Raw genomic sequence first — 24,765 nt, 5'->3', positions numbered from 1 at the left:
TTATTGCAGCCAACAGGATGGCAGCTAGAATATCTGCTCTCAGGTTTCTGGATGCCGCCATCAAGTAGGAGAGAGACACTCTTCCCCAAGCTTGCCTCGAGGGAGTGCATTAAATTGTGCCCCATAATACTCAAGTGAAGGGGGACATGTGAAGGGGTTGAAATGAATGGCAATAAAGCTGAGAAAGAAGGGGAGTTTGAGTTGCAGTTGCATTTATTGCTAATCTTCAGTTGACCTGAGAGGAAGGTTGTTGGCCTTTTATAGAAATTATTTGTACAACTAGAATATATTGCTCATCTCATCCAGTATTTTAATGTGATTATACAACACAGCGGCTTTCTAGGCTGCATCAGAGAGCTTTAAGAATCATCCGTAGACAGTTTTCATGTGTGGGCCCAACTGGGTAGGCGTTGCCTTCCTTGCAGAACTTCAGTTAATCAGTTGTGTTTTATTTTGACAATCAAGCAGTTTTCATGAGTTACTTTTTCAGATGGTAACATACCAGATTTCTGGAAATCTGTTTTTAACAGCTTGCCATGGTGAAAGTTGAACATGTGACTTCAGGGTCACTTGAGCAACATTATAACCAGAAATGAAAGGAGGAGGGAAGAGCGAGGAACATGGATGGTAGAGAAGCTAAAAGGGAATGGGGATATAAGTGTCAAGAAGCACTCGGGGAATGTGGATGTGACTGTGCCGGCATTGAGAGGAGTGAGAAGAGAGGAAAATGGGTGGTAATAAATGGGGTGGGAGTGGTGCACTGAATGGTTGAAGGAAGAAGCAATAGGGAATTGGCTGGCAATTATGAGAGAATGAAGGAAGTAAATGGATAGGAATGAAGTAGAGATAGCATGGCAGTGAGAAGCAGATATAATGAAACATTAGTGAAAGGTCTGGGTAAGGAAATAGAAGTTGGGAGAAATGTTTTATTGTAAGGTGGGAAAGAGGGAAGAAACTGGCAGTGGTGTTTTGGAATGGGTAAAGGAGTGTGTTACATTAACTGAGGGCAGGGAAGTGTTCCAGCAGAACTGGGGGTATGGGTGGAAGTTGACATATGAACAAAAGAATTAGAAGCAGTAGTAGGCCATTCGGCCCGTCAAGTATGCTTTGCCACTCAATACGATCAAGGCTGATCTGATTGTACCCACAAATCCACACTCCACCTATCCCCGATAACTTTTCACCCCCTGGCTTATCACAAATCTATCTAGCTTTGCCTAAGTATTCAAAGACACTGCTTCCACCACCTTCTGAGAAATAAAGATGGAGTCGGTGCCAAGCATACCGAGTTTGTGGCAGGGGGCAACTGGTCCATTCAGGTCTCTATTTAATAAGCGGTTTAACAGTACAGCAAAAGTAGAGAAGTTGAGAGACCGGTCAAATCATACAAAGCTTCAAAAAGATAAAAGACCAATTTGGAAAAGTCCAATTAATTCCGTTCTCAACCTTGTATAGGGGAAGAGAGCAGTGTTGTTTTCAGGAGACTTGGTGTTTTGGTGCTAACGTTCTCCCTAACCTCAAATTGCTTCCCTTGCTATCACCATATCATAATCATTAGTCTTGTTAATATGAGTGCCACATAGTGTCGTTCAGACACAAAGTACAGCTGATTATTGTATGGTTGAGTGAGCGTTATTTGTGAAAAGCAGTCTGAAAATTTCAGATGTGCCAATTATGCTTTAATGACATTTTAGCAAAGTCAATTGTAAAATAAAACTGAACAAAGTGCTACAAAATAAACAGGGCTGTGCCATATATTGAATGACTCGAACACTTAGTGAATTACACTAGAACTAATTTATAAAACTGGCTTTGAGTGTATTTAACACTCATTCTATTAGTAAGGATTCCTTATTGTATGTTTAGCAAGAGATTCTTTAGGTATGTTAGGCATTTTAAAATGGGCAGCAATATATTTTCTTTCTGTTCGGAGATTGACATAACAAAATGAATCGCATGCTATATGCATATTTGCAAGCCTGAGTTTGAATTGATTTATTTTCCACTGAATAGAAGGGGTTATTATACCAACTGTATCTGCCAGGCTAAGAATTGCATGCTCAAGCCAAAAGGGTCTTCATATATCTGAAAGATACCACTTTATTTCTTGATGGCAGATCTGTCTGGGGGACAGAAAAATTGCGACAATTGCTGCACATTTAAATGATCTGGGTAATATAGACCAGCTTTTTAAGCGTATTGACTCAGTGGTAACATTCCTGTCCTGGAATCAAAAGGTTGTGGTTTCACAGTCACTTGACCACATCATTTGGGCTGAACATTCAATGTAGCACCTCTCTAGCCAATCTTGTGTCCGAGGACCAACATTAGCCAGGTGTATTCTTTGTTTGATCTGACGAAGGCCGACAAAGACTTACAATACTTATGTAGATTTGAAGTTTACTGATGTTCTTCAATTCTGTTAGCATTTGTAATTTTTTCACCACCATTCCTGGATCATTTTGAAACGATGATCTTAACTTAGCCAGCTCGGTAAGAAATTGGCACAAATGGGTATGATGCCCATTGTACACCCAACTTGATTTTACTCTGTACTGACAGTCAAATGAAATAACTTCTCTTCCTGCCTCACCCTGAAATGAAAAAAAAAGAAAATCGCTTATTGTCACGAGTAGGCTTCAATGAAGTTACTGTGAAAAGCCCCTAGTCACCACATTCCGGCGCCTGTTCAGGGAGGCTGGTACGGGAATTGAACCGTGCTGCTGGCCTGCCTTGGTCTGCTTTAAAAGCCAGCGATTTAGCCCAGTGTGCTAAACCAGCCCCTACTCTTGCGGTTAAATTACTTTTTGATTTTACTTTTGTCCTATTTGGAACCGAAGGCCATTTTCAGAATGGAAGCCATTTGCAATTGAGATGTTGAAATAAGCAATTATTATTTCAAACTTGGACTATGAATGTTTGTGGAAATGCATTTTGCCTGATTTTTAAAAAAAATATTCTCATTCTCTCCTGTTATTTTCAGGAAGGAATTGAGCTTCTTTCCGGAAATTAACCTCTTCCACTGATGTGTTCTCCTCCCTCCACTTGATTTTCCAAAGTTATCATCAGGTTGCGGGGACAGGGTGGAGGTGCGGGGACAGGGTGGAGGTGCGGGGACGGGGTGGAGGTGCGGGGACAGGGTGGAGGTGCGGGGACAGGGTGGAGGTGCGGGGACGGGGTGGAGGTGCGGGGACGGGGTGGAGGTGCGGGCTTGGGTAGGGTGCTCTTTCCAAGGGCCGGTGCAGACTCGATGGGCCGAATGGCCTCCTTCTGCACTGCAAATTCTACGATTCTTATTAAGATGGAAGATCCTGTGGAAGGATAAAATATCTATGATCCCTATAATGAATTGTAGTGACGATGCTTAGGATGCCCATTTTTGAATTATACTCGTCACCAACAGTATTTTGCTCTTGTTCACGGCATTGAAATGGCTCTTACAAATGACATTTTGTATGTAATTGTGAGAAAAGTAATTGTGACAAAGTAAGCTATGTTGCTTTTATCCTTCTCGCCCTGTCTGCAGCCTTTTACATAGTTAACTATACCATCCCACTTCAAAACCCTTTGCCATCATCCAGCTGGAGCTGGGTGGAAATGCACTCACTTGGTTCCATCCTTGCCTATCTAATCATAGGTAGAGAATCAACTGCAATCGCTTCTCTTCTCACTTACTCATCCTTTGCCCTGGTGTCTCCTCAGGACCTGGCTCCATCCTATTTCTAATCCACATGCCGCTCCTCGGCAGCATCATCCAAAATTACCGTGTCTGTTTCCACATGTATGTTAGTGTCATTCAGCTCGAGCTCACCACCTCCTCACTCGGCCTCTCCTCTGTCTACCTAGATTGACGGACTGTTAGTCTAACATTCAGTACTGTGCAACAACTGGGGATGACAGGTGTCACGGCTTGCCTTTTCTTTCCGATTCCTCAATTGATCGTAGGTTTTTTGTGGGTAATATTTAAGGATGACGGGGTTCATTCCATGACTGTGGTGAACCATTTACATGCAAAGAAACCAGTCTGACAGGATTTCTTGAGTTTAAAAAAAAGGGTTAGTTTTAATTGAACTAAAGCACTCACCCAGGTAAAGATATAAAGAGGTAAACGCGCATCCTGACCTTTGCAGCCCACACACGCACACACACCTGAGCATTCAACATAACACGTTATACAGTAGGCCAACTGAAAATTGAACAACAAAAGACAAAAGATAGAGTTCACTATTCATGAGTCATCCGTTGGTATGGCTGAGGCATAATCTTTCCACGGAAATCTTGAAATTCCAGTGGTTTTGCAGCAGATATAAACTGGAGATCATTTTTTAAAAAAAGTAATCCATCTTTTCCAAATGTCAATGATGTTTGCACCTGATGTTCCTTTTGCTTGTAAATTCTCTACCTCTGTAATTTAAACACTTGGAGGAAATAAACTTGTGGAGCTATGGGGATAGATGAGGGAATGGGGGTGTTTGAGTTGCTCTATAGAGAACCAAAATGGATTCTATGGGCCAAGCCATCTGCTCCTATGCCATTATACTCTAAATATTTGAGATAAACTCGACTGCTTGTAATCGTGGTGTGATATTTGACACTGCTATGAGCTTCTTGACCACGTATCTGTGCCATCGTTTAGACTACCTAGTTCCACCTCCCTAATGTTGCTTAACTCTACACTTCTCTTGGCTTATCTGCTGCCGAAACCCACACCCAAGCCTTTGTTACTTTTAGATTTGACTATTCCAATGCTCACTGGCCTCCCACATTCTACACTCCTTAAACTTAAGATGGTCCAAAGCTTTGCGACCCATTTCCTAACTTGCAGCGAGTTCTGTTCACCCTTGTGCTCGTTGACCTGCGTTGGCCATCATAAGCAACACTGGAATTTTGAAATTCTCGTTCTTGTTTTCAAATCGCACTATGGCCTCTCCCGGCTCGATCTTTGGAATTTCCTCCATCCCCAAACAGTTTTCCTAACTTCCGGTCCAGCTTCAATTCTGGCCTCTTGAGCATCCCTGATGTCATTGCTCTGCCATTGGTGGCTATGCCTTCGATTGCCTGTGCTCTGAACTCTATAATACCCTCCCTAATGCACTCAATCTGCCTCTTCACTGCTCTTTCCTCCATTGAGATGCTTCTTAAAATCTCCAACATTGACCAAGCTGTTGGACATCAAACCGAAGACATCCATATGTATGTTGCTGATTGACATTTGTTTTATGATGCTTCAGCACTTGGGCACAGCTTGTTGTGATAAAGTTGATCTGCAAATACATACTGTTATCACAGCTACCCTAATTTTTCTTAACTTGCAATTTATTTAATCGCCAATGCCAAAAGGAATTGTTGCCATCTCATTAACAAGTCTTAATTTGATTCTTGTCCATCCAGTACCTCTTATCCCCCAATTACACAATAGTGAAATTGAAATTTGTTCAATGAAAGCAATGCATGTAAACATAACATGGAGAGATAGAATAATGCTCTCCCTGTTCCTGCCCTGGTATTGCATTGGGCACTTTACTCTGACTTCTGATATTGGCACACCTTTTATTTTTTTTATTTTTTTTTTATCGCTTATTGTCACGAGTAGGCTTCAATGAAGTTACTGTGAAAAGCCCCTAGTCGCCACATTCCGGCGTCTGTCCGGGGAGGCTTTAGATAGCCAATGTTCTTGCATAGGCATTGAAGTGTCTGATCAGCCATGATTGTTTTGAATGGTGGAGCAGATTCGACGGGCTGAATGGCCTATTGCTGTTACTATATTCCTATAATTGTTTCTTGTCCATTGGAAGTTCTGAGGAAACACTCCAAATTTGAAGAGCGTTTTAGCACAGTTCTTTAAATCCAATACTGTAGTCCAGTACTGGCACAGTGGTTAGCACTGCTGCCTTGCAGCACTAGAGACCCGTGTTCAATTTCGGCCTTGGTGACTTTGTGGGGAGATTGCACGTTCTTCCTGTGTCTGCGTGGGTTTCCCCTGGATGCTCTGGTTTCCTTCCACAGTCCAAAGAAGTGCAGGGTAAGCATATTGTCCATGATAACGTGCCCTTAAGTGTCCAAAGGTGTGCAGTTACATGGATGGGCCATGCTAAATTGCACCTTAGTGTCTAAAGGTGTGCAGGTTCGGTGGGGTTACGGGTTGCAGGGATTGAGCAGGAGCCTGGTTTGGGTGCTCATTCAGAGAGTCGGTGGACTGAATGGCCTCCTTCTGCACGGTAGGGATTCTAAGCACAAATGCACTGCAGGAACTCACCAAAGCTCCAGGGCCAGTACCTTCTAAACCCCTGACCTCAACCACCTCGAAAGACGAATACAACAGATGCATGCAAACACCACCTCTAAGTTCACTCTTGAAGGCCACTCTTGATGATATAACACCGCTTCTTTGCTGTTGCTGGGTCAAAATCCTGCAATTCCCTAACGACATTGTGGAAGTACCTATACAACATGGATTCCAGGGGTTCAAGAAGGTGGCTCAGCACCACCTTTTCAACAGCAATTAGGATTTAGCAGTGAATGTTGGCCTAGCCAGTAATCCCATAAACGAATGCTCAAAACAAAAAAATAATTTTGCTGCCTATGGTGCTTTGGTGAAACCTTTAAACTCTTGCAGAAACACCCTCATATCCCTCATATTTGCTGGAACTTTAAATACTCTGTCTATTTTTAAAAGCAGTACATTCTTCATTGTTTGTGGCTGCACTGTCATTCCAAATGTGTTCAGGGTCTTTTAAAGATCCACATATTCAGTCAGATTTCTACTTACAGTGGTTTTAATTTTTAACTATCTTAGTTCTGCTGCTACTTTCTGAGTGAAGGGTAATGTGATAACACATTGCTGACACATAATTTGATATAATCTTTTGACAGAAAATGGCATATCAAATAAGAAGATTGAAATTTGGCTTCAAGATTGTGGGTAAGTTATTCTGTCGGAGAGAAACATATGGTGGTGTTTTTGAAAATACATCTTTCATTTAATCTTTTTAAAATTCATTATATACAGAAAGGTGCTGCAATTGTGGCAACTTGTTTAAACTGTGATGTTCTCATTACTGTGTCAAATAATATAGATTTAAACATGAATGCAGGCCAAACAATTAACATTGATTTTATTTAACTTGGTGAATTTTCTTTTTAGCACAAATGCCTTTCTATATTTGTCTTCCATCTTTAGTACAAAGACTATTCAGCAATAAGCAAATGGACTTTGAGGTCAAGTCTGTTTTCTGAAATGCAGTTAAATATTCAATTCTACCCTGAGGATTTCAGAAAAGTTCCAAGGAACGATAGGATCATGTTGTTCACTTGTACTACCGGTTTCTCCTAAACAGAGCTTTGTTTGTGTTTAGTTTTCTTCCAGCATTCCAAGCATGACTTGATTCATAGTTTTGCTTAAAGGGAAAAGTTGGTCTCAGGAGTTTGATAACATGTTAAAACATGTTCTGCAACAAAACTAATAGTGCGAATTCACTATTTTTAAAATAAGCTTTTATCAGTGACCCTCCAGTTTAGCGATGGCACATTGTTAGGGAGTGGCCTAGAATGACCACATGGGAAACAAGCTGCAAGATCTGCTTGGCTGAGCTTTGCTCAGTGGGGTTATAGGTTGGTAATTCAGCGTACCCTGGCTATGGTATATTGTCTCGGGATTGTGTGAATCTGTGGCTTTGAATCGTTAATTGCATCAGTCAGCAGTGATCATAGAATTTAATTTACAGTGCAGAAGGAGGCCATTCGGCCCATCGAGTCTGCACCGGCTCTTGTAAAGAGCACCCTACCCAAGGTCAACGCATCCACCCTATCCCCATAACCCAGTAACTCCACTCAACACTAAGGACAATTTTGGACACTAAGGGCAATTTATCATGGCCAATCCACCTAACCTGCACATCTTTGTGATTGTGGGAGGAAACCGGAGCACCCGGAGGAAACCCACACACACACTGGGAGGATGTGCAGACTCCGAGACAGTGACCCAAGCCGGAACCGAACCTGGGACCCTGGAGCTGTGAAGCGATTGTGCTATCCACAATGCTACCGTGCTGCCCTCCCTTTCATCTGACACCCTTTCCTGCTCCCCCACAACCCTGCCTAACCCACCTTCACTCACCTGTGGCCTCGGTCCGCCCACTATCCAGGGCTTTGGGTTGGTGCAGTGCTACCAGCAGTCTGCACATCCTGTGCCATTGGTGGCTTAAGAGCTATGGAAACTCTTTAAGAAGTCTTACAGCACCAGGCTAAAGTCCAACATGTTTGTTTCAAACACTAGCTTTTGGAGCACTGCTCCTTCCTCGGGTGAATCAAGGAGCAGTGCTCCAAAAGCTAGTGTTTGAAACAAATAGAACATAGAACAGTACAGCACAGAACAGGCCCTTCGGCCCTCAATGTTGTGCCGAGCCATGATTACCCTACTCAAACCCACGTATCCACCCTATACCCGTAACCCAACAACCCCCCCTTAACCTTACTTTTATTAGGACACTACGGGCAATTTAGCATGGCCAATCTACCTAACCCGCACATCCTTGGACTGTGGGAGGAAACCGGAGCACCCGGAGGAAACCCACGCACACAGGGGGAGGACGTGCAGACTCCACACAGACAGTGACCCAGCCGGGAATCGAACCTGGGACCCTGGAGCTGTGAAGCATTTATGCTAACCACCATGCGACCCTGCTGTCCAAATATGTTGGACTTTAACCTTGTGTTGTAAGACTTCTTACTGTGCTCACCCCAGTCCAACGCCGGCATCTCCACATCATGGAAACTCTTGGTAGACATGCCTTCTGGGGATCTCAATCATGGGAAAGGCCCAACTGCCGCACTTTATTCCATCAGGCCTCCTTCACCACAATGGCAGATGTATACAATAAAAAAATCAGGCTAGTTTAAAAACCGCTTGCTCAGAAATAGCAATTAATTGGTAGAAAATTAACTTGCGCTCTGAATGAAAACAATTCTCTGTTAATATGATAAATCACTGGTCCTGTGGAGCACAAGCTTTTAGACAAAGTTCTTAAAAGCAGTAGTTTACTCATTCCAGAACAATTACATTTCAAAGACATCCTGATTTTGCTTAGTGTAATCACAGAGCAGGTCAGCTTGCTTGCTGAAGATGAAAGAGTAAGTGGTCATCTGCATTATGTCTTGTTTAAGTGACTGGGAAACAGGGAGAACCTTTGGCTATCAGCTGCTGTTTCCCATGAGGCTTTTTGCCAATGAACAATCAGATTTGGCTTAGCTGTAGCACTCGAAACTCTGAGTCAGAATATTTATAGCTCCAGACACTTAGTATGTTACATTGGCAGGCATTTCAGGGCAGTGTTGAGGACGTGCTGCACTGTCAGATGTCCATCTTTGAAATGAGAACTTAAAGTGAGGCCCTACCCACTCTGAGGTGGATTTAGAGTATTCACTGCACAATTCAAGGTGGATGAGGAATTTCCCCAGGCCAACATTTGTCCCAAATTTGATGCTTAAAATCAAATAACTAGTCATTTATTTTGTTGTTGTTTGTAGGACATTGCCTTGTGCAAATTAACTGCCATATTTCCTACATCAGTGAATAATCCATTTGCTGTGTTACTGTGCTTACATAATCGTAAGAGTTTATATCATAATTTAGACGACAAAGATCAACGTGCATTGCAGAATATTAACCTTTCTGGTTTCCTCTTCTCCAACGGACAATATTGAAATTAGTTTAACAAGATAATATAAACTAATTTATGCATGCCATAGACTTTGCTAATACTTTAGATAGTAAGCATTTTCAATTGCTATTGTGTTCATAATTATTTTTGGATGAAAATGCTGTTATGGAGTATTGAACAAAAAGAACTTCCCCTAAATAAAGAAAATAGATACATATCCCATAATTTGTGCACTTAACAGCACAATTGTTGCCTAGGTACAATAACACTATGTAGTAAAAGGTTTTCAATCATTCCAATAATTGCCAAGACTTTCTGGTCTCTGGATCATTGGAGGCTGAATGTATAGCCCAAGATGTGTCTTGGGACCCCGCAGACTCCCTGAAATGTGAACCTCTCTGGGGTTTGCCCGGGAAGATTAAACTTTGATGGGCAATTCCCCTGCTGTCTGGAGTTGTCTGGATAAAGTCAGTTAGAGCCAGAGACTTTGGACAGCTCTGATGTGCTAACCTGGATAGAAAACCCCTGGTCTAAATCCTGGGTAACTACAGAATAGCGTCCCCTTCCTTTAAGGACTTGGAACCAATTTTTGTTAAACCACAATCAGTGTTAGCCTCAATAATGGTGACCATGAAACTAACTTTCAATTCTTCACAGCACCAGGGACCCAGGATCAATTCCCAGTTTGGGTCATTGTCTGTGCAGAGTCTGCACGTTCTCCCATGTTTGCTTGGGTTTCATCCGGGTGCTCTGGTTTCTTCCCACAAGTCTTGAAAGATGTGTTTGTTAGGTGAATTGGACATTCTGAATTCTCCCTCAGTGTACCCGAAGTGTGGTGACGAGGGGAATGTCACAGTAACTTCATTGTAGTGTTAATGTAAGCCTACTTGTGACACTAATAAAGATTATTACTATTATTATTATAATAATTGAATTTAAATTCCACCAACTGTCAGGGTGGGATTTGAACCCATATCCCCAGAGCATTAGCCTTTGCTTCTGGATTACTCATCTAGTGACAAAACCACTATGGAGTAGTGTTTCACTATGAAAACTATAAACTTGTTTCCCCATGAAAACTATAAACTTGTTACCCCCATGAAAACTCTAAACTTGTTACCCCCATGAAAACTCTAAACTTGTTACCCCCATGAAAATTCTAAACTTGTTGTCCCATGAAAACTATAAACTTGTTGTCCCTTGAAAACTATAAATTTGTTGTCCCATGAAAACTATAAACTTGTTGTCCCATGAAAACTATAAACTTGTTACCCCCATGAAAACTATAAACTTGTTACCCCTATGAAAACTATAAACTTGTTACCCCCATGAAAACTCTAAACTTGTTGTCCCATGAAAACTATAAACTTGTCCCATGAAAACTATAAACTTGTTACCCCCATGAAAACTCTAAACTTGTTACCCCCATGAAAACTCTAAACTTGTTACCCCCATAAAAACTCTAAACTTGTTGTCCCATGAAAACTCTAAACTTGTTACCCCCATGAAAACTCTAAACTTGTTACCCCCATGAAAACTATAAACTTGTTGTCCCATGAAAACTATAAGCTTGTTGTCCCTTGAAAACTATAAATTTGTTGTCCCATGAAAACTCTAAACTTGTTACCCCCATGAAAACTCTAAACTTGTTACCCCCATGAAAACTATAAACTTGTTGTCCCATGAAAACTATAAGCTTGTTGTCCCTTGAAAACTATAAATTTGTTGTCCCATGAAAACTATAAACTTGTTGTCCCATGAAAACTATAAACTTGTTACCCCCATGAAAACTATAAACTTGTTACCCCCATGAAAACTATAAACTTGTTACCCCCATGAAAAGTATAAACTTGTTACCCCCATGAAAACTATAAACTTGTTACCCCCATGAAAACTATAAACTTGTTGTCCCATGAAAACTATAAACTTGTTGTCCCATGAAAACTCTAAACTTGTTACCCCCATGAAAACTCTAAACTTGTTTATCTTGTACCTTGCAGAATACCATTAGGAGCATCTTTGGACGAACAAAGCCAGTTAGCATTGAAAGGTAAGTTTGTCTCTTACCAATGAATGTTATTGTGGAACAGGTGCCCTGTTTTAGACGTGTAAAAGTCGTGAATTGTTTTTTGTGTTTTATTAATTTTATTTTTCAGTGTCAAAATTTTAAAATGTAATTTGCATAAAATAATTTTGACATGAAAACATTTTGAGAAATGGAAGCAAAACATTCATACAAATTGATCCTTACCTAGGCTTGTGACTGTCTCAACAGGTGCAGTTACAAAAATTGGATGTAGCTTTGAGGATGACCTGTCGTTGGGTGCAGAAGGTGGGAAATGGTTTAAGATGGCTGATGTACAGTGATATTTGCACCAGGCCTCTGTTGTATTCTGTTGGCCTGTTCATTTTGAGAGTTACCATTCAAACAGAAGTGTCATTTGTATCTTCTGCTTATCCAATTATCCAAATTGTGAATTGTTCCTGATGACAATTGTAGCTTCTTGAAGCACCACTGCTCATTAGGTTCCCTAACACGTGTTTAGCCATTGCGTAGAAATTGGAGTTTGTGAAATAGCAAATGCTGATTTTTAACAGGAATATTTCTAGAACAATCTCTGAAAATACCATTTGGACATATTTTTACACTACATATTTTAGAAGCGGGTTTGAATTTTTAGAACAATAACAGTTCTCTTTCCATAGCTATATTGTGCCATGGTGCAAAATGCTCAACCTTTTTTCAAGCTATTGCTAGTACCATTGTGAAATCCCAGTAAGGAGATATGAGATGGGATGGTTTTACCTTCAAATTTAAAAAAATTTTAAAAATGAAAATCCAAGTGTACACTCGTGAGCCACCATCCCATTTTTAGTACCTGTGTAAACTGGTGAACATTCTAGGTCATTTGGAGACCTAGATTTGTACAGATCGAAACCCGTTTTGCTTCTTTTTGACAATTTCCTTTAATCCTAGCCCTGAATAATCATCCTTTAGTTCTCAAATGACATTTCCAAATGACGCAACAGCTATCCTTGAGGTTTCTGAGTGAGGTTGCTAGTTTATGCACGTTTAGTGTTGGATTAGGGTCAGTTTTGTGGTGTGGGCCTATGCCAGCTGTGCAATGGGTTTAATGTTGGGGCTTTCGCTTGTCTCTATAGAGATTTCCTCACATAAATTTGAGTTGGATTCCACTCGAGCACAGGAGAAATTCTTAAATGGGGGAAATTACAAAAGCGAATCTCTAGATAATTGCTCTCTATTGCCATGCGCCAATCTTCCAATGTGGCGGATCACCTTCAAGAGTTGTTTTGAAACTGCGTGCTGAATGCCTGGAACATGAGTAAAAACTGGTTGCCCCTCCTGTAATTAATTATTTTCCTATCTTTTTGACTGTCTGGATTTGAAAGGATTTGTTAGCTGGTGAAGTAGTTTGATTTTTCTTGTGTTGCTCAATAGGATTATTCAAACTGCAAAATAATTTTCTTACTTATCTGTTTTAGGATGATCCTTGCATTTTAGAAACAATATTGTTTTGGAATTGATTCTTGGGATGGAGATCTGGTCAACAAATGTGTTAAATATTTGAGTTTTGACAAGTTAAGGGATACTTGTCAAGAAAAGCTGCTGTAGGTCAAGCTACAGGAATGGAATCAGTCAACAGTGGTCAGCACTGTTGCCTCACGGTGCCAGGAACCCAGGTTCAGTTCTGGTCTTCAGTTACTGTCTGTGTAGAGTTTGTACGTTCTCTTCGTGTCTGCGTGGATTTCCTCCAAGTTCTCCGGTTTCTTCCCACAGTTCAAAGATGTGTGATTGGCCATGCTAAATTGCCCCTAAATGTTCAGGGATGTGCAGATTCGGTTATGAGGTTATGTGGATGGGGCGGAGTTGACATGAGTTGAGTGCTCTTTCGAAGGGACTCGATGGGCCGAACGGACTCCTTCAGCACTACGATTCTAAAAGATGATCTGTGTGGTGTTGATATTAAAAGTTATTCACCTCTTGATTAGTGCATAGTTTTCTTATATAATTGAAGAGCTTGTTCGAGGATACCATGCCTTGTATTTAAAGCTTTAATTTTGTTCCCATATTAAAGAAAATTTACATTTCAATCATATCCGCAAAGCAACATCAAGGTTAAACATTGACAAAGAAACCTCCTGGCTGATTACCACCTAATATTAACTCCTCCTACTGTCTTCCTGAAGTCCCCAAATCAGCTAATCAATCAACAGTCCATGTTGAACACCAATTGAAAGAAGCACAAAGAGTGGTAGAGGCACAGAATGTGCTCTGGGTGGGGGGACTTCACTGTCCATCACCAGGAGAGGCTCAGTAGCACCATTGATGACCGTGTAGGCAGAGTCATAAAGGACATAATTGTTAGATTTGATCTGCAGCAGGTGGTGAGGTAACCCAACAGGAGGGAAAAACCTACTTCACCTCACCCTCCCCAGTCTACCTGTCACAGTTACATCTGTCCATGACAGTATTGGTAGGAGTGACCAGGTCTGGTGGAGACAAAGTCCCTTCTTCATTGTGTTGTTTGGCATGACCACCATGCTAAATGGGATTGGTTTTGAACAGAGCTAGCAACTCAAAAACTGGGCATCCATGAGGCACAGCAAACAATCAGCAGCAGAAAGTTGTCGTCAACCACAATCTGTAACCTCATGACCCACATATCCCTCACTCCATCGTTACCATCAAGCCAGAGGGTCAGCCGTGGTTTAATGAAGAGTACAGGAGGGCATGCCAGGAGCAGCAGCAGCAGATATACAGAAAAATGAAGCATCAATTTGATGAAGTTACAACAAATGACAACTTGCATGCCAAAATGCAGAAGCAGCATGTGATAGAAAGAGCCAAGCGATCCCACAACCAAGGGATCAGATTTAAGCTCTTCAGTCCTGGTGATTTAACAACAACTCACTGGAGGAGGAGGAGTTTCCACAAATATCCCCACCATCAATGATATGGGAAACCCAACACATCAGTGTAAAAATAAGTCTGAAGCATTTGCAACCACCTTCAGCTAGAAACACAAAGAGGATGATCCATCTCGATCTCCTCTTGAGGCCCCCAGCATCATGGATGGCTTCAGCCAATTCTATTCATTCCACATGATATCAAGAAAGGGCTGAAGGCACTGGATACTGCAATCGTACTGAAGGGTTGTTCTCCACAACTAGCTGCGTCCCTAGCTAAGCTGTTCCAATACAGCTAAAACACTGGCATTCCCAAAGCCTGTCCACTATCTACAAGGCTCAAGTCAGAGGTATGATCGAATACTCTCCATTCACCTAGTTTAGTGAAGCTCTAACAATACTCGAGAAATTTGACATCATTCAGGACTAAGCACCCAACTTGATTGGTATCCAATCCACCACCTTAAACATTCACTTTCTTCACCATCGTCACAATGGCAGCAGTGTGTACCATCTACAAGATACACTTGCTGCAATTCACCAAGGCTGTTTGAACCGCACCTTTCAATTCTGTGATCTCTCCCACCTAGAATGATAAAGGCAGCAGATTAATGGGAACACCACCACCTTTCCCTCCAAGTCACACACCATCCTGACTTGGAACTATATCACCATTCCTTCCTTCACTGTTACTGGGTCAAAACCTGGAATTCCCTCGTAAGCAGCACTGTGCGTCTATCTACGCCACATGAAGAGCATTGTTTCAAGAAGGCAGCCCATCACCAATCACCACCATTGGGTCAATTGGTGATGGGCAATAAATGCTGACTTGGCCTGCGTCCTGCGAAAGAATAAACAAAGCTGAGTTTACAAATGCACTAAAACAACTGTTTTGTTCAATTATTTGTGGGAGTTAACGCATACAATTTTTTTTTTTAATTTTAGAGTACCCAATTCATTTTTTCCAATTGTGGGGCAATTTAGCATGGCCAATCCACCTAGCCTGCACATCTTTGGGTTGTGGGGGTGAAACCCACGCAAACACGGGGAGAACGTGCAAACTCCACACGGACAGTGACCCAGAGCCGGGATCGAACCTGGGACCTCGGCGCCGTGTGGCAGCAGGGCTAACCCACTGCGCCACCGTGCTGCCCCAACGCATACAATTTCTGATTATTTTTCTGATAGTTTCTTCTAATCTTGTTTTCCGCACAGAATTGTCTCCGCCTCAACCAAAGCTGCTAAACATGAGGTGGGATAATATGATCATCCTCCTCCTCCAACTCGCCAATGCCAGCCAGCTGGGTGAGACTGCTCTCACCTGGTTCTCTTTTTGTTTATCTAATTGCAGCCAAAGTCACATTTCCAATGGCTTCTCTTTCCACTTCCCACACCTTTATCATATCTCCCAACGATCTGCCCTTGCTGGCTCCCTCCTATATCTCATCTACGCGCTGCCCTTAAGCGACATCATCTGAAAACACATGTATTAGATTTCACATGTACGTTGATGCCACCCAGCTCTATCTACCTTGCCACCACCTCTCTTGTCTGCTCCAGTGTTGCTGAATTATCAGACACCTTTTCTGACATTCAGTCCTGGATGAGCAAAAATTACTTCCAATTAAATATTGGGAAGATTGACACCATATTGTTTTCAATCCTCACTCCAAACTCCATTCCCTGGTAACTCACTAACGGTCGAAGATTAAACCAATCTGTTCGCAATCCTGGTGTCATATTTGACCCCAAGATGAACTTCCAAGTCAATATCTGCAATATCACAAAGACTGGTTATTTCCACCTTCCTGATTTTGCTCCTGTTCGAGCACATTTGCTGATGTAGACTCCTTTTTTTACCTCAGGACTCAAATATTAAAATTCATCCTTGGCTGATCTCCACTTTTTACCTTCTGCAAACTTCAAATTATGCAAAGTTTGGCTGCCCAAATCTTAACTCGCATCTAGTCTCATTTACTTCTCACCTCTGTGTTTGATGACTCACATTAGCTCCCTGTGAGGCAATGTGCTGAATTTAAAATTCTCAATCTTGTTTTTAAACATCTCCATGGCCTCTCTCCTCCCTATCACTGTAATCTCCTCCGGACCCTCAATCTCCGAAATCTGCGCTTATCTAATTCTGGCATCTTGAGCATGACTTTAATTGCTGCAATTTTGGTGGCTGTGTAGTCCCTAATCTCTGAAATATCCTTCCCACGCGCCTCTTTCTTGTTTTCTTATTACTTCTGCTTCCTTTCAGACAAAATCCACCTCATCAAGATTTTGGTCATCTGATGTAATAATGTTTATTAGTGTCACAAACAGGCATACATTAACACTGCAATGAAGTACTGTGAAAGTCCCCTAGTTGCCACACTGCTGCGTCTGTTCGGGTACACTGAGGGAACATTCTAAATGTCCAATTCACCTAACAAGCACATCTTTCATGACTTTGTGGGAGGAAACCAGAGCACCCGGAGGAAACCCACACAGACACGGGAGAACATGCAGAATGTGCACAGACAGTGACCAAAGCCAGGAATCAAACCCGGGTACTTGACGCTGTGAAGCAATAGTGCTAACCGCTGTGTTACCATGTCGCCTTAACTTGCATGACTGAAGCTGAGATTTGACCCTGTGACCCTTGGCAAGGAAGTTTCAATTATTAGAGCAATGCATCTATGTTACAAATTTTGGATCTACAATAATTAGTGGTATTACAGAACTGTTCAAAATCTTCAAAGCTCAACATATTCAGTTGCAGCAGGCTTAATTTTCAACAAGCTTAGCTATGGCTAATGGCATATTAACGGTTAGCATTAAATTGGTATAATCTCCCTTTGACGGAGAATTTTTGTATTAAGACTTGATTATTGTGATTGTTCTATTCTGTGATCACGCATGTGTCTCAGTGCATTCATCTCTTCTGCCTTTTGCCCACAGGTTGATTAGCACGGTAGTGAGATGAGGACAATTGTAAACTGACAGACTGATTTATTTTACTACAAATACAGGACTCAACATAATTTCAATGAAATTCAACTTATTTTGTATCATTCCTCAGAACATGAGATATGCAAAAATATGGATATTGATGGACTAGCCTCACTTGACAAGCTAGCAACACTTGTAACTAGCCAACAATGACCTTTCTCTTAAAGGATCTGTTCTATTATTGGCCTGGGTTGGTTAAAGTGAGACCCAGCTGACTTGACTTCCTAAAACATTCATAAAGACCATGTAATGCAGAAAACACTCAGTAGGTCACCGCCTGAGGACAATACAATGCTTATTTTCTGCTAGCTCTCTCTTTTGAGGATTGACTCATTGCACTGTGAATAAAAACTACCACCTCAGAAAGCAGCAACCACCCATGGCACTTTGGCTAAGATGTCTCTTGGCCCGTTGACAACGAAGCCACTCCCAATAGGTGTAAATTCCACTGGAGATGTTGGAATACACACTAATCATTTCTTTGAATGGCAAACCCATTTATTTTTGAAAAGGGTTCTTCCGATTCCTAACTATTGCATATTATACTGACTTCAGCCTTTTTGCTATCACATTATAAAAGTATTTTGGACCTCTGGGAATTAAAGATTTGATCCCGGATTTGACGTTGTATCTGAATAAACTACGGCTCAAAAATGAACGTACTTTCCTCCACTCCTGAAGAAGCTGCCTACTCTTGAGCCGCATTGTGTGCTGCAGCAGCCCACAGCAATCTCTTGCAATGAGTGACAACAATTTTCATTTTTATATTGCCTAATGTCCCAAAGCATTTGACAGAGGTATAATTTTAAAAACTCCACTAAGTAAGAAGATAGAAAATATGAGGAGGCCATTTGGCCTTTTGAGTCTGCTCCACCATTCATTATGAGCCTGGCTGGTCATCCAACTCAGTGGTTAGCATTGCTGTGTCACGGCGCCGAGGATCCGGGTTCGATCCCAGCCCAGGGTCACTGTCTGTGTGGAGTTTGCACATTCTCCCCATTTCTGCATGGGTCTCACCCTCACACTACCCAAAGATGTGCAGCAGTAGGTGGATTGACCACACTATATTGTCCCTGAATTAGAATAAATAAATAACTAAACAATTAAAAAATATTTTCAAAAAATTATTCTGAACTCCAGTGAATACAATCCTAACGAACTCGATCTCTCCTCGTACATTAGTCCTGCCATCCCAGGAATCAGTCTGGTAAAACTTAAGTGCATTCCCTCTAAAGCAAGAACATCCTTCCTCCGATAAGGAGACCAAAACTGCACACACTATTCCAGGTGTAGCCTCACAAAGTGGCTGTATAATTGCAGCAAGACATCTCTGCTTCTGTACTCCAATACTCTTGCTATAAAATTTAATGTACCATTGGCCATCTTTACCACCTGCTGTACCTCTCATTACCTTCAGTGACTGAGGGCGACACGGTAGGACAGTGGTTAGCACTGTTGCTTCACAGCTCCAGGGTCCCAGGTTCGATTATCGGCTTGGGTCACTGTCTGTGCCGTGTCTGCGTGGGTTTCCTCCGGTTGCTCCAGTTTCCTCCCACAGTCCAAAGATGTGCATGTTAGGTGGATTGGCCATGCTAAATTGCCCTTGGTGTTCAAAATGGTTAGGTGGGGTTACTGGGTTCCAGGAATAGGGTGGCAGTGTGGCCTTAAGTGGGGTGCTCTTTCTGGGGGGCGGGTGCAGACTCGATGGGCTGAATGGCCTCCTTCTGCACTGCAAATGCTACGGTGTACAAGGACACTCGGGTCGCATTGCACATTCTTCTCTCTTAATTTATAGCCTTTCCTATTTTTGCTACCAAAGTGGATAACCTCACATTTATCCAAATTATACTGCAACTGCCATTCAACTGCCCACTCACTCAACTTGTCCAAATCACACTGAAGGATCTCTGCATCCTCTTCACAGCTCACGCTCCCACCCAACTTTGTGTCATCTGCAAATTTTGAGATATTACAGTTTGTTCCCTCATCTAAATCATTAATGTGTAGTGAATAGCTGGGGTCCCAGCACTGAACGCCGTTGCACCCCACTAGTCACTGCCTACCATTTGGAAAAATACCTATTTATTCCTACTCTTTGTTTCCTGTCTGCAAACCAGCTTTGTAATCCATCTCAATACACTATCCCTAATCACATGCGCTTTAATTTTACATGCTAACCTCATGTGGAACTTTGTCGAAAGCCTACTGAAAGTTTTAATAAATCACATCGACTGGATCCCTTCATCAACTCTACTAGTTACATTCTTGAAGGATTCCAGTAGATTTGTCAAGCATTATTTCCCTTTCATACATCTATGCTGATTCTGTCTAGTTGTGCCACTGTTTTACAAGTGCTCTGCTGCAAAATCCTTGGCAATGGATTCTAGAATTTTCCCTACTACTGCGTCAGGCTTACTGGTCTATATCACTGTTTTCCCTCTACCTCCCTTTTTAAATAGTGAGGTTACATTAGCTACCGTCCAATCGTTAGGAACTGTTTCAGAGTCTATAGAATCTTGGAAGATAACCCCAATGCATCCACTATTCCTAGAGCCACTTAAGTACTCGGATGTAGATTATCAGGCCTTGGGGATATACCGGCCTTCAATCCCATCAATTGCCCCAATACAATTTCTCTACTAATACTGATCTCCTTCAGTTCCTCCTGCTCACTGAACCCTGTGTTCCCCAACATTTCTGGTATCTGATTTGTGTCTTCGTTTGTGAAGACACAACCAAAGTATGTATTTAATTGCTCTGCCATTTCTTTGTCCCCTATTGTACATTTCCCTGTTTCTGACTATAAGGAATCTATATTTGTCTCCACCAATCTTTTCCTCTTCACATACCTACATAAACCTTTGAGCCAGTTTTTTTGTTCCCCCGCAAGCTTACTCTGGCAATCTACTTTCCCCTTCATAATCAATCCCTTGGTTCTTTGCTGAATTCTCAACTGCTCCCAATCATCAGGCCGTTTTTTTTTCTTCGCTAGTTTGTATGCCTCTTCCTTGTATCAAATACTATCTCTAATTTCCCCTGTAAGCCATGGATTGGCCACCATTCCCGTTTTACTTTTGCGCCAGTCAAGACAAACAATTGTTGACGTTCACCCTCGCGCTTCTTAGATATTTGGGGGGATGATCTGAAGCTTGTTACACTACATGTTAGGGGCTGCAGAGTTTTGATTGAGGACGTGGAGGGTGGAGATGCCAGTCAATAAATTATTAAAATAAGTCTGAAGGTGCAGGATGTTACAGAGCAGAAGTAAACAACACTTATGATGGACTGGATAAGGGATTGGAAACTGATCTTGGGATTGACTGAGCTGCCAAGTTTGCAAGCAGTCTGATTTGGTTATGAGAAAATGGCTTGGGATAAGAATGAAGTTGATGGTGAAGAGACTATTTTTATTTCAGGAGCTGAAGATGATAACTCGGGCTCATTTAATACTGAGTACAAGACATGTAGTATGACAGAACAAAAGAAAGGTTAAGGGAAAGTAGAGCTGGATTTTATTCGTTAAGTATGCTAGATCTGTGGATGATGACATCCAGCAGTTCTTCACATGAGCTTGATTAGTGAGCATTTGATTTGTTCATTCTGGCCATTGCAAGCAAGTTCTCACCTGTTCTCGTCTTGTCGTTTTACATGGGCACACCTTTGCGCATGAGTCATTGGAAAATGATTGAGAGGGATAATTCTGCTTGTTTATTTTTTTCTCTGCTCAGCCAACAGCCTTGAGGCCACAGTTGCTTCCCTGACTAAAATCAGCTAAATCCGCACAGATTAAAGATTTAACCTGGAGAATTTACTCTACATATTTTAGTAGTATATTTGGTGTTGTCTTCATCCCTATACCTTCAAGCGAGGTGGGAATGACTTCTAGTTACAATTCAGATGTCTTGAATGATCTTAATTCACACATTCACACATTACAGAATTGTATGTTCAAGAATATATACTCCCTGTATTAGTTTGAAACTAGGAAGAAAAATACTTCATAGAATTATTGAGAGGACACAGAAGCAAGCCATTTGGCCCAACAAGTCCATTTGGCATTTATGCTCCTCTTGAGCTTCTTCCTGTTCTTGCATGCATTGCCCTCCATATCCTTCTGCTTCATAGTTTTTCCAGCCTCACTTTAAATGCATATATTATTACTTGCCTCAACCACTCCCTGTGGTAGCAGGCTCCAGATTCTCACTACTCTGTAAGTAAAGGAGTTTCTTCTGATCTCTCAATTTTATTTATTTCTGACCATTTTATACTGATGGTCTCTTGTTTTGCCCTTCCCAAAAAGTAGAAACATTCTAAATGTAAATATATACCGTTCATATTTTTAAAGTCTTCTATTAGTTCACCCAAGCTTTTTCTTTTCAAGAAAAAACAGCCCAGCTTGTTAGCTTTTTTAAAAATTCCATTCGTAAAGTTACGCCTTACTCCAAACCTAACTAGGTTTGATACACATTTAGCACAACATCTCAACTTTTCAATTCTATTCCTCCAGAAATAAACTCTCGTGCTTGGTTTGCTGTTATATGCCCTTGTTGGCAGGCATTGCTACTTTTAGTGATTTGTGCCCTCGTGTTGCTTTGCTCCTGTTCCCAACTTAAGATTTTTCCAAGTAATATTTGACCTCCTTGTATATCTTGCCAAAAGGTAATGCGGCACACTTTTATTTAAATAAAGTAGTGCTTCGGTATTGCAGGAATACTTCTCCACACTTTGTGCTATCACGGGGAATCTTGTACAATTTAGCTTCCTGATTTTACAATCATAGGGCACAGCCCTGGAATCTGATATGCACTCCTGGAGGAATAGGCACTCCATCGGGCTTGCACAGCCACAAATTTACACTTTTGTAAGTCATTTAAGTTTGCTCAGTGGTTTAGCAAGTCCACACAGAGTCAAGTTTGGTTTTTGTGCAGGTTGTCTTTGCTTTGCGATATGTTGTTAGGTTTTTTAAAGAAGTAAGCATTGATGTTCTGAAGCATATGGAGAACTGAATAAACAGTGAGATGAGAATGCTAGTTAAGTTTCAAAGTGAAGATGAGCTTGAAGTAAACGAACTGGTGGTCTACCTTGCCAAGGAGCAGCCATATTTGAGGTTCTGAGTGCTGGTATGTAAACAAGTTGATATTATTTTTAGATTATGAAGTTGGATGTCTGCATATATCCAGTTGTGTTTAAAATTTGGAAGACGCATTTTATTCACACCATGCACTTTTCATCTACAGCTAATTATCTTCATTCTCGCAGTGACTCAATGTCAGCACCAAGGTGAGTATATGTCTCAACCAAAAAATGCATTTCTTGATTTCTGAAAAATTATTTGTATTTTTCTGATCAATATCGTCTGTCTTGTAGCCATGGGACATTGGCCAAGGAGAAGCGGAAGCAGTTTTATCAAATGGGAAACAGTATGAACTCCACTGGCTCTGGAAAGAGCAATACAACTGTATCTAGGTAAGTTGATGAGTAATCAAGATGGCAGACAAAACACATTGGCGAGAGTTGACTGCGACTTCAGATAAACGTATGAAAATATTTTGATGTGCCATCTTAGACCTTCTTTGTGTCTGACGAGCTAAAATTACTTCATTACTTCAAATAAAAAAAATTGTAACCACGACCCCAATGGCTCCACCTTTTAAGACATTGAGGCTCGAATTTTCATAACTCTGTCATGTTGGAATGGAGGCTGGGTGGGAATTAAAAATGATGGGTAGGGCCTGTTTCTGCCCCATTATCTGGGATTTTTTTGGTAGCGAGCCTACATGCAGAAATCCTACCCCATTGCAGAGGTTGGAATTTTAGACCCCATATATTTCCATGGAGCTGGACCCATTCTGCTAGATGTAGTTCATGATAGCTCAAAGGAATTATGAACACAAGGAGAAACTTGGTCTGGAGTTGGGAGCCTTTTGATAGATAAGACAAAAGGTAATGACAATTTCACATGTCATGTGTAATGGTATATGATAAGTTTAAGTGCTGATAGGATATTTCAGTGGATAAACTACTCTCTGCATTTACCAATATTGAGATTTTAATGATTTAATCTTTTCTTTGACTGGACTGGAAGTCCAGTCGTCATCTGTTCAGCATTTGAAGCAATGGAACAGACCACCATGTGCTCTAAATGCTTTCATATATTTAGCTCTAGAGGTTTTGTTTCTATGGCTGTGTTTTTGAATACCATTACCCAGTAATGAAATTAGCAGGGCTTGTTTATACATGGTCAGGGGAACATTGGTGAGGATATTTTTATGAACACTGAATAGGATTGCAGGAGTTTAAATTAGTGGAGTTTAAATGGCTGTGTTTGACAGTGTTATGAGCTCTTCAGAGGATTAATGTTTTTTGAATGGTGGTTTGTTTATTTTGACAGTTTCAAGAGCAAAAAACAATATAATATTGTGATTAGAACAAAGAACAATACGACAAAGAACAATGGACGGCATGGTAGCACAGTGGTTAGCACAATTGCTTGAGCGCTTCAGGGACCCAGGTTCGATTCCCGGTTTGGGTCACTGTATGTGCGGAGTCTGCACGTTCTCCCCGTGTCTGCGTGGGTTTCCTCTGGGTGCTCCGGTTTCCTCCCACAGTCGAAAGATCTGCAGGTTAGGTGGATTGGCCATGCTAAAGTGTCCTTAGTGTCCAAAGACAAGGTTGAGTGGGGTTACTGGGTTACGGGGATAGGGTGGAAGTGTGGGCTTAGACAGGGTGCTCTTTCCAAAGGCCAGCACCGACTCGATGGGCCGAATGGCTTCCTTCTGCATTGTAAATTCTATGATTCTATGAATACAGCACAAGAACAGGTCCTTCGGCCCTCCGAATCTCGACCGGTCATGATACCAACCTTTGCCAAAACCCTCAACACTTCCTTGTGCCGCATTCCTCTATACCCATCCTATCCATGTGTTTGTCAAGATGTCTTTTAGAACATAGAACAGTACAGCACAGAACAGGCCCTTTGGCCCTCAATGTTGTGCCGAGCCATGATCACCCTACTCAAACCCACGTATCCACCCTATACCCGTAACCCAACCCCTCTTAACCTTACTTTTATTAGGACACTACGGGCAATTTAGCATGGCCAATCCACCTAACCCGCACATCTTTGGACTGTGGGAGGAAACCGGAGCACCCGGAGGAAACCCACGCACACAAGGGGAGGACG

The 24,765-nt window shown here is 41.6% G+C and overlaps 1 protein-coding gene across 8 annotated transcripts in view; it reads left to right on the top strand.

The window, feature by feature from the left end:
* The window catches only part of itprid2 (ITPR interacting domain containing 2), a 210,425-nt gene that overhangs the window by 108,284 nt on the left and 77,376 nt on the right, over nucleotides 1-24,765 (top strand). For 7 of the 8 annotated variants that reach the window (XM_038789246.1, XM_038789249.1, XM_038789245.1 and 4 more), the window contains exons 3-7: nucleotides 6,874-6,922; nucleotides 11,660-11,709; nucleotides 11,935-11,991; nucleotides 22,820-22,862; nucleotides 22,950-23,048. In XM_038789246.1, coding sequence (XP_038645174.1) covers nucleotides 6,874-6,922; nucleotides 11,660-11,709; nucleotides 11,935-11,991; nucleotides 22,820-22,862; nucleotides 22,950-23,048 — 298 coding nt within the window. The remainder of the gene's footprint in view (nucleotides 1-6,873; nucleotides 6,923-11,659; nucleotides 11,710-11,934; nucleotides 11,992-22,819; nucleotides 22,863-22,949; nucleotides 23,049-24,765) is intronic. The other variant, XM_038789251.1, reaches the window with a different exon arrangement.

The sequence above is a fragment of the Scyliorhinus canicula genome, chromosome 2 (assembly GCF_902713615.1).
Source record: "Scyliorhinus canicula chromosome 2, sScyCan1.1, whole genome shotgun sequence".
Taxonomy (NCBI): domain Eukaryota; kingdom Metazoa; phylum Chordata; class Chondrichthyes; order Carcharhiniformes; family Scyliorhinidae; genus Scyliorhinus; species Scyliorhinus canicula.
Note: the sequence above shows the minus strand (reverse complement) of the source record. Positions and strands in the feature narration are given on the sequence as shown.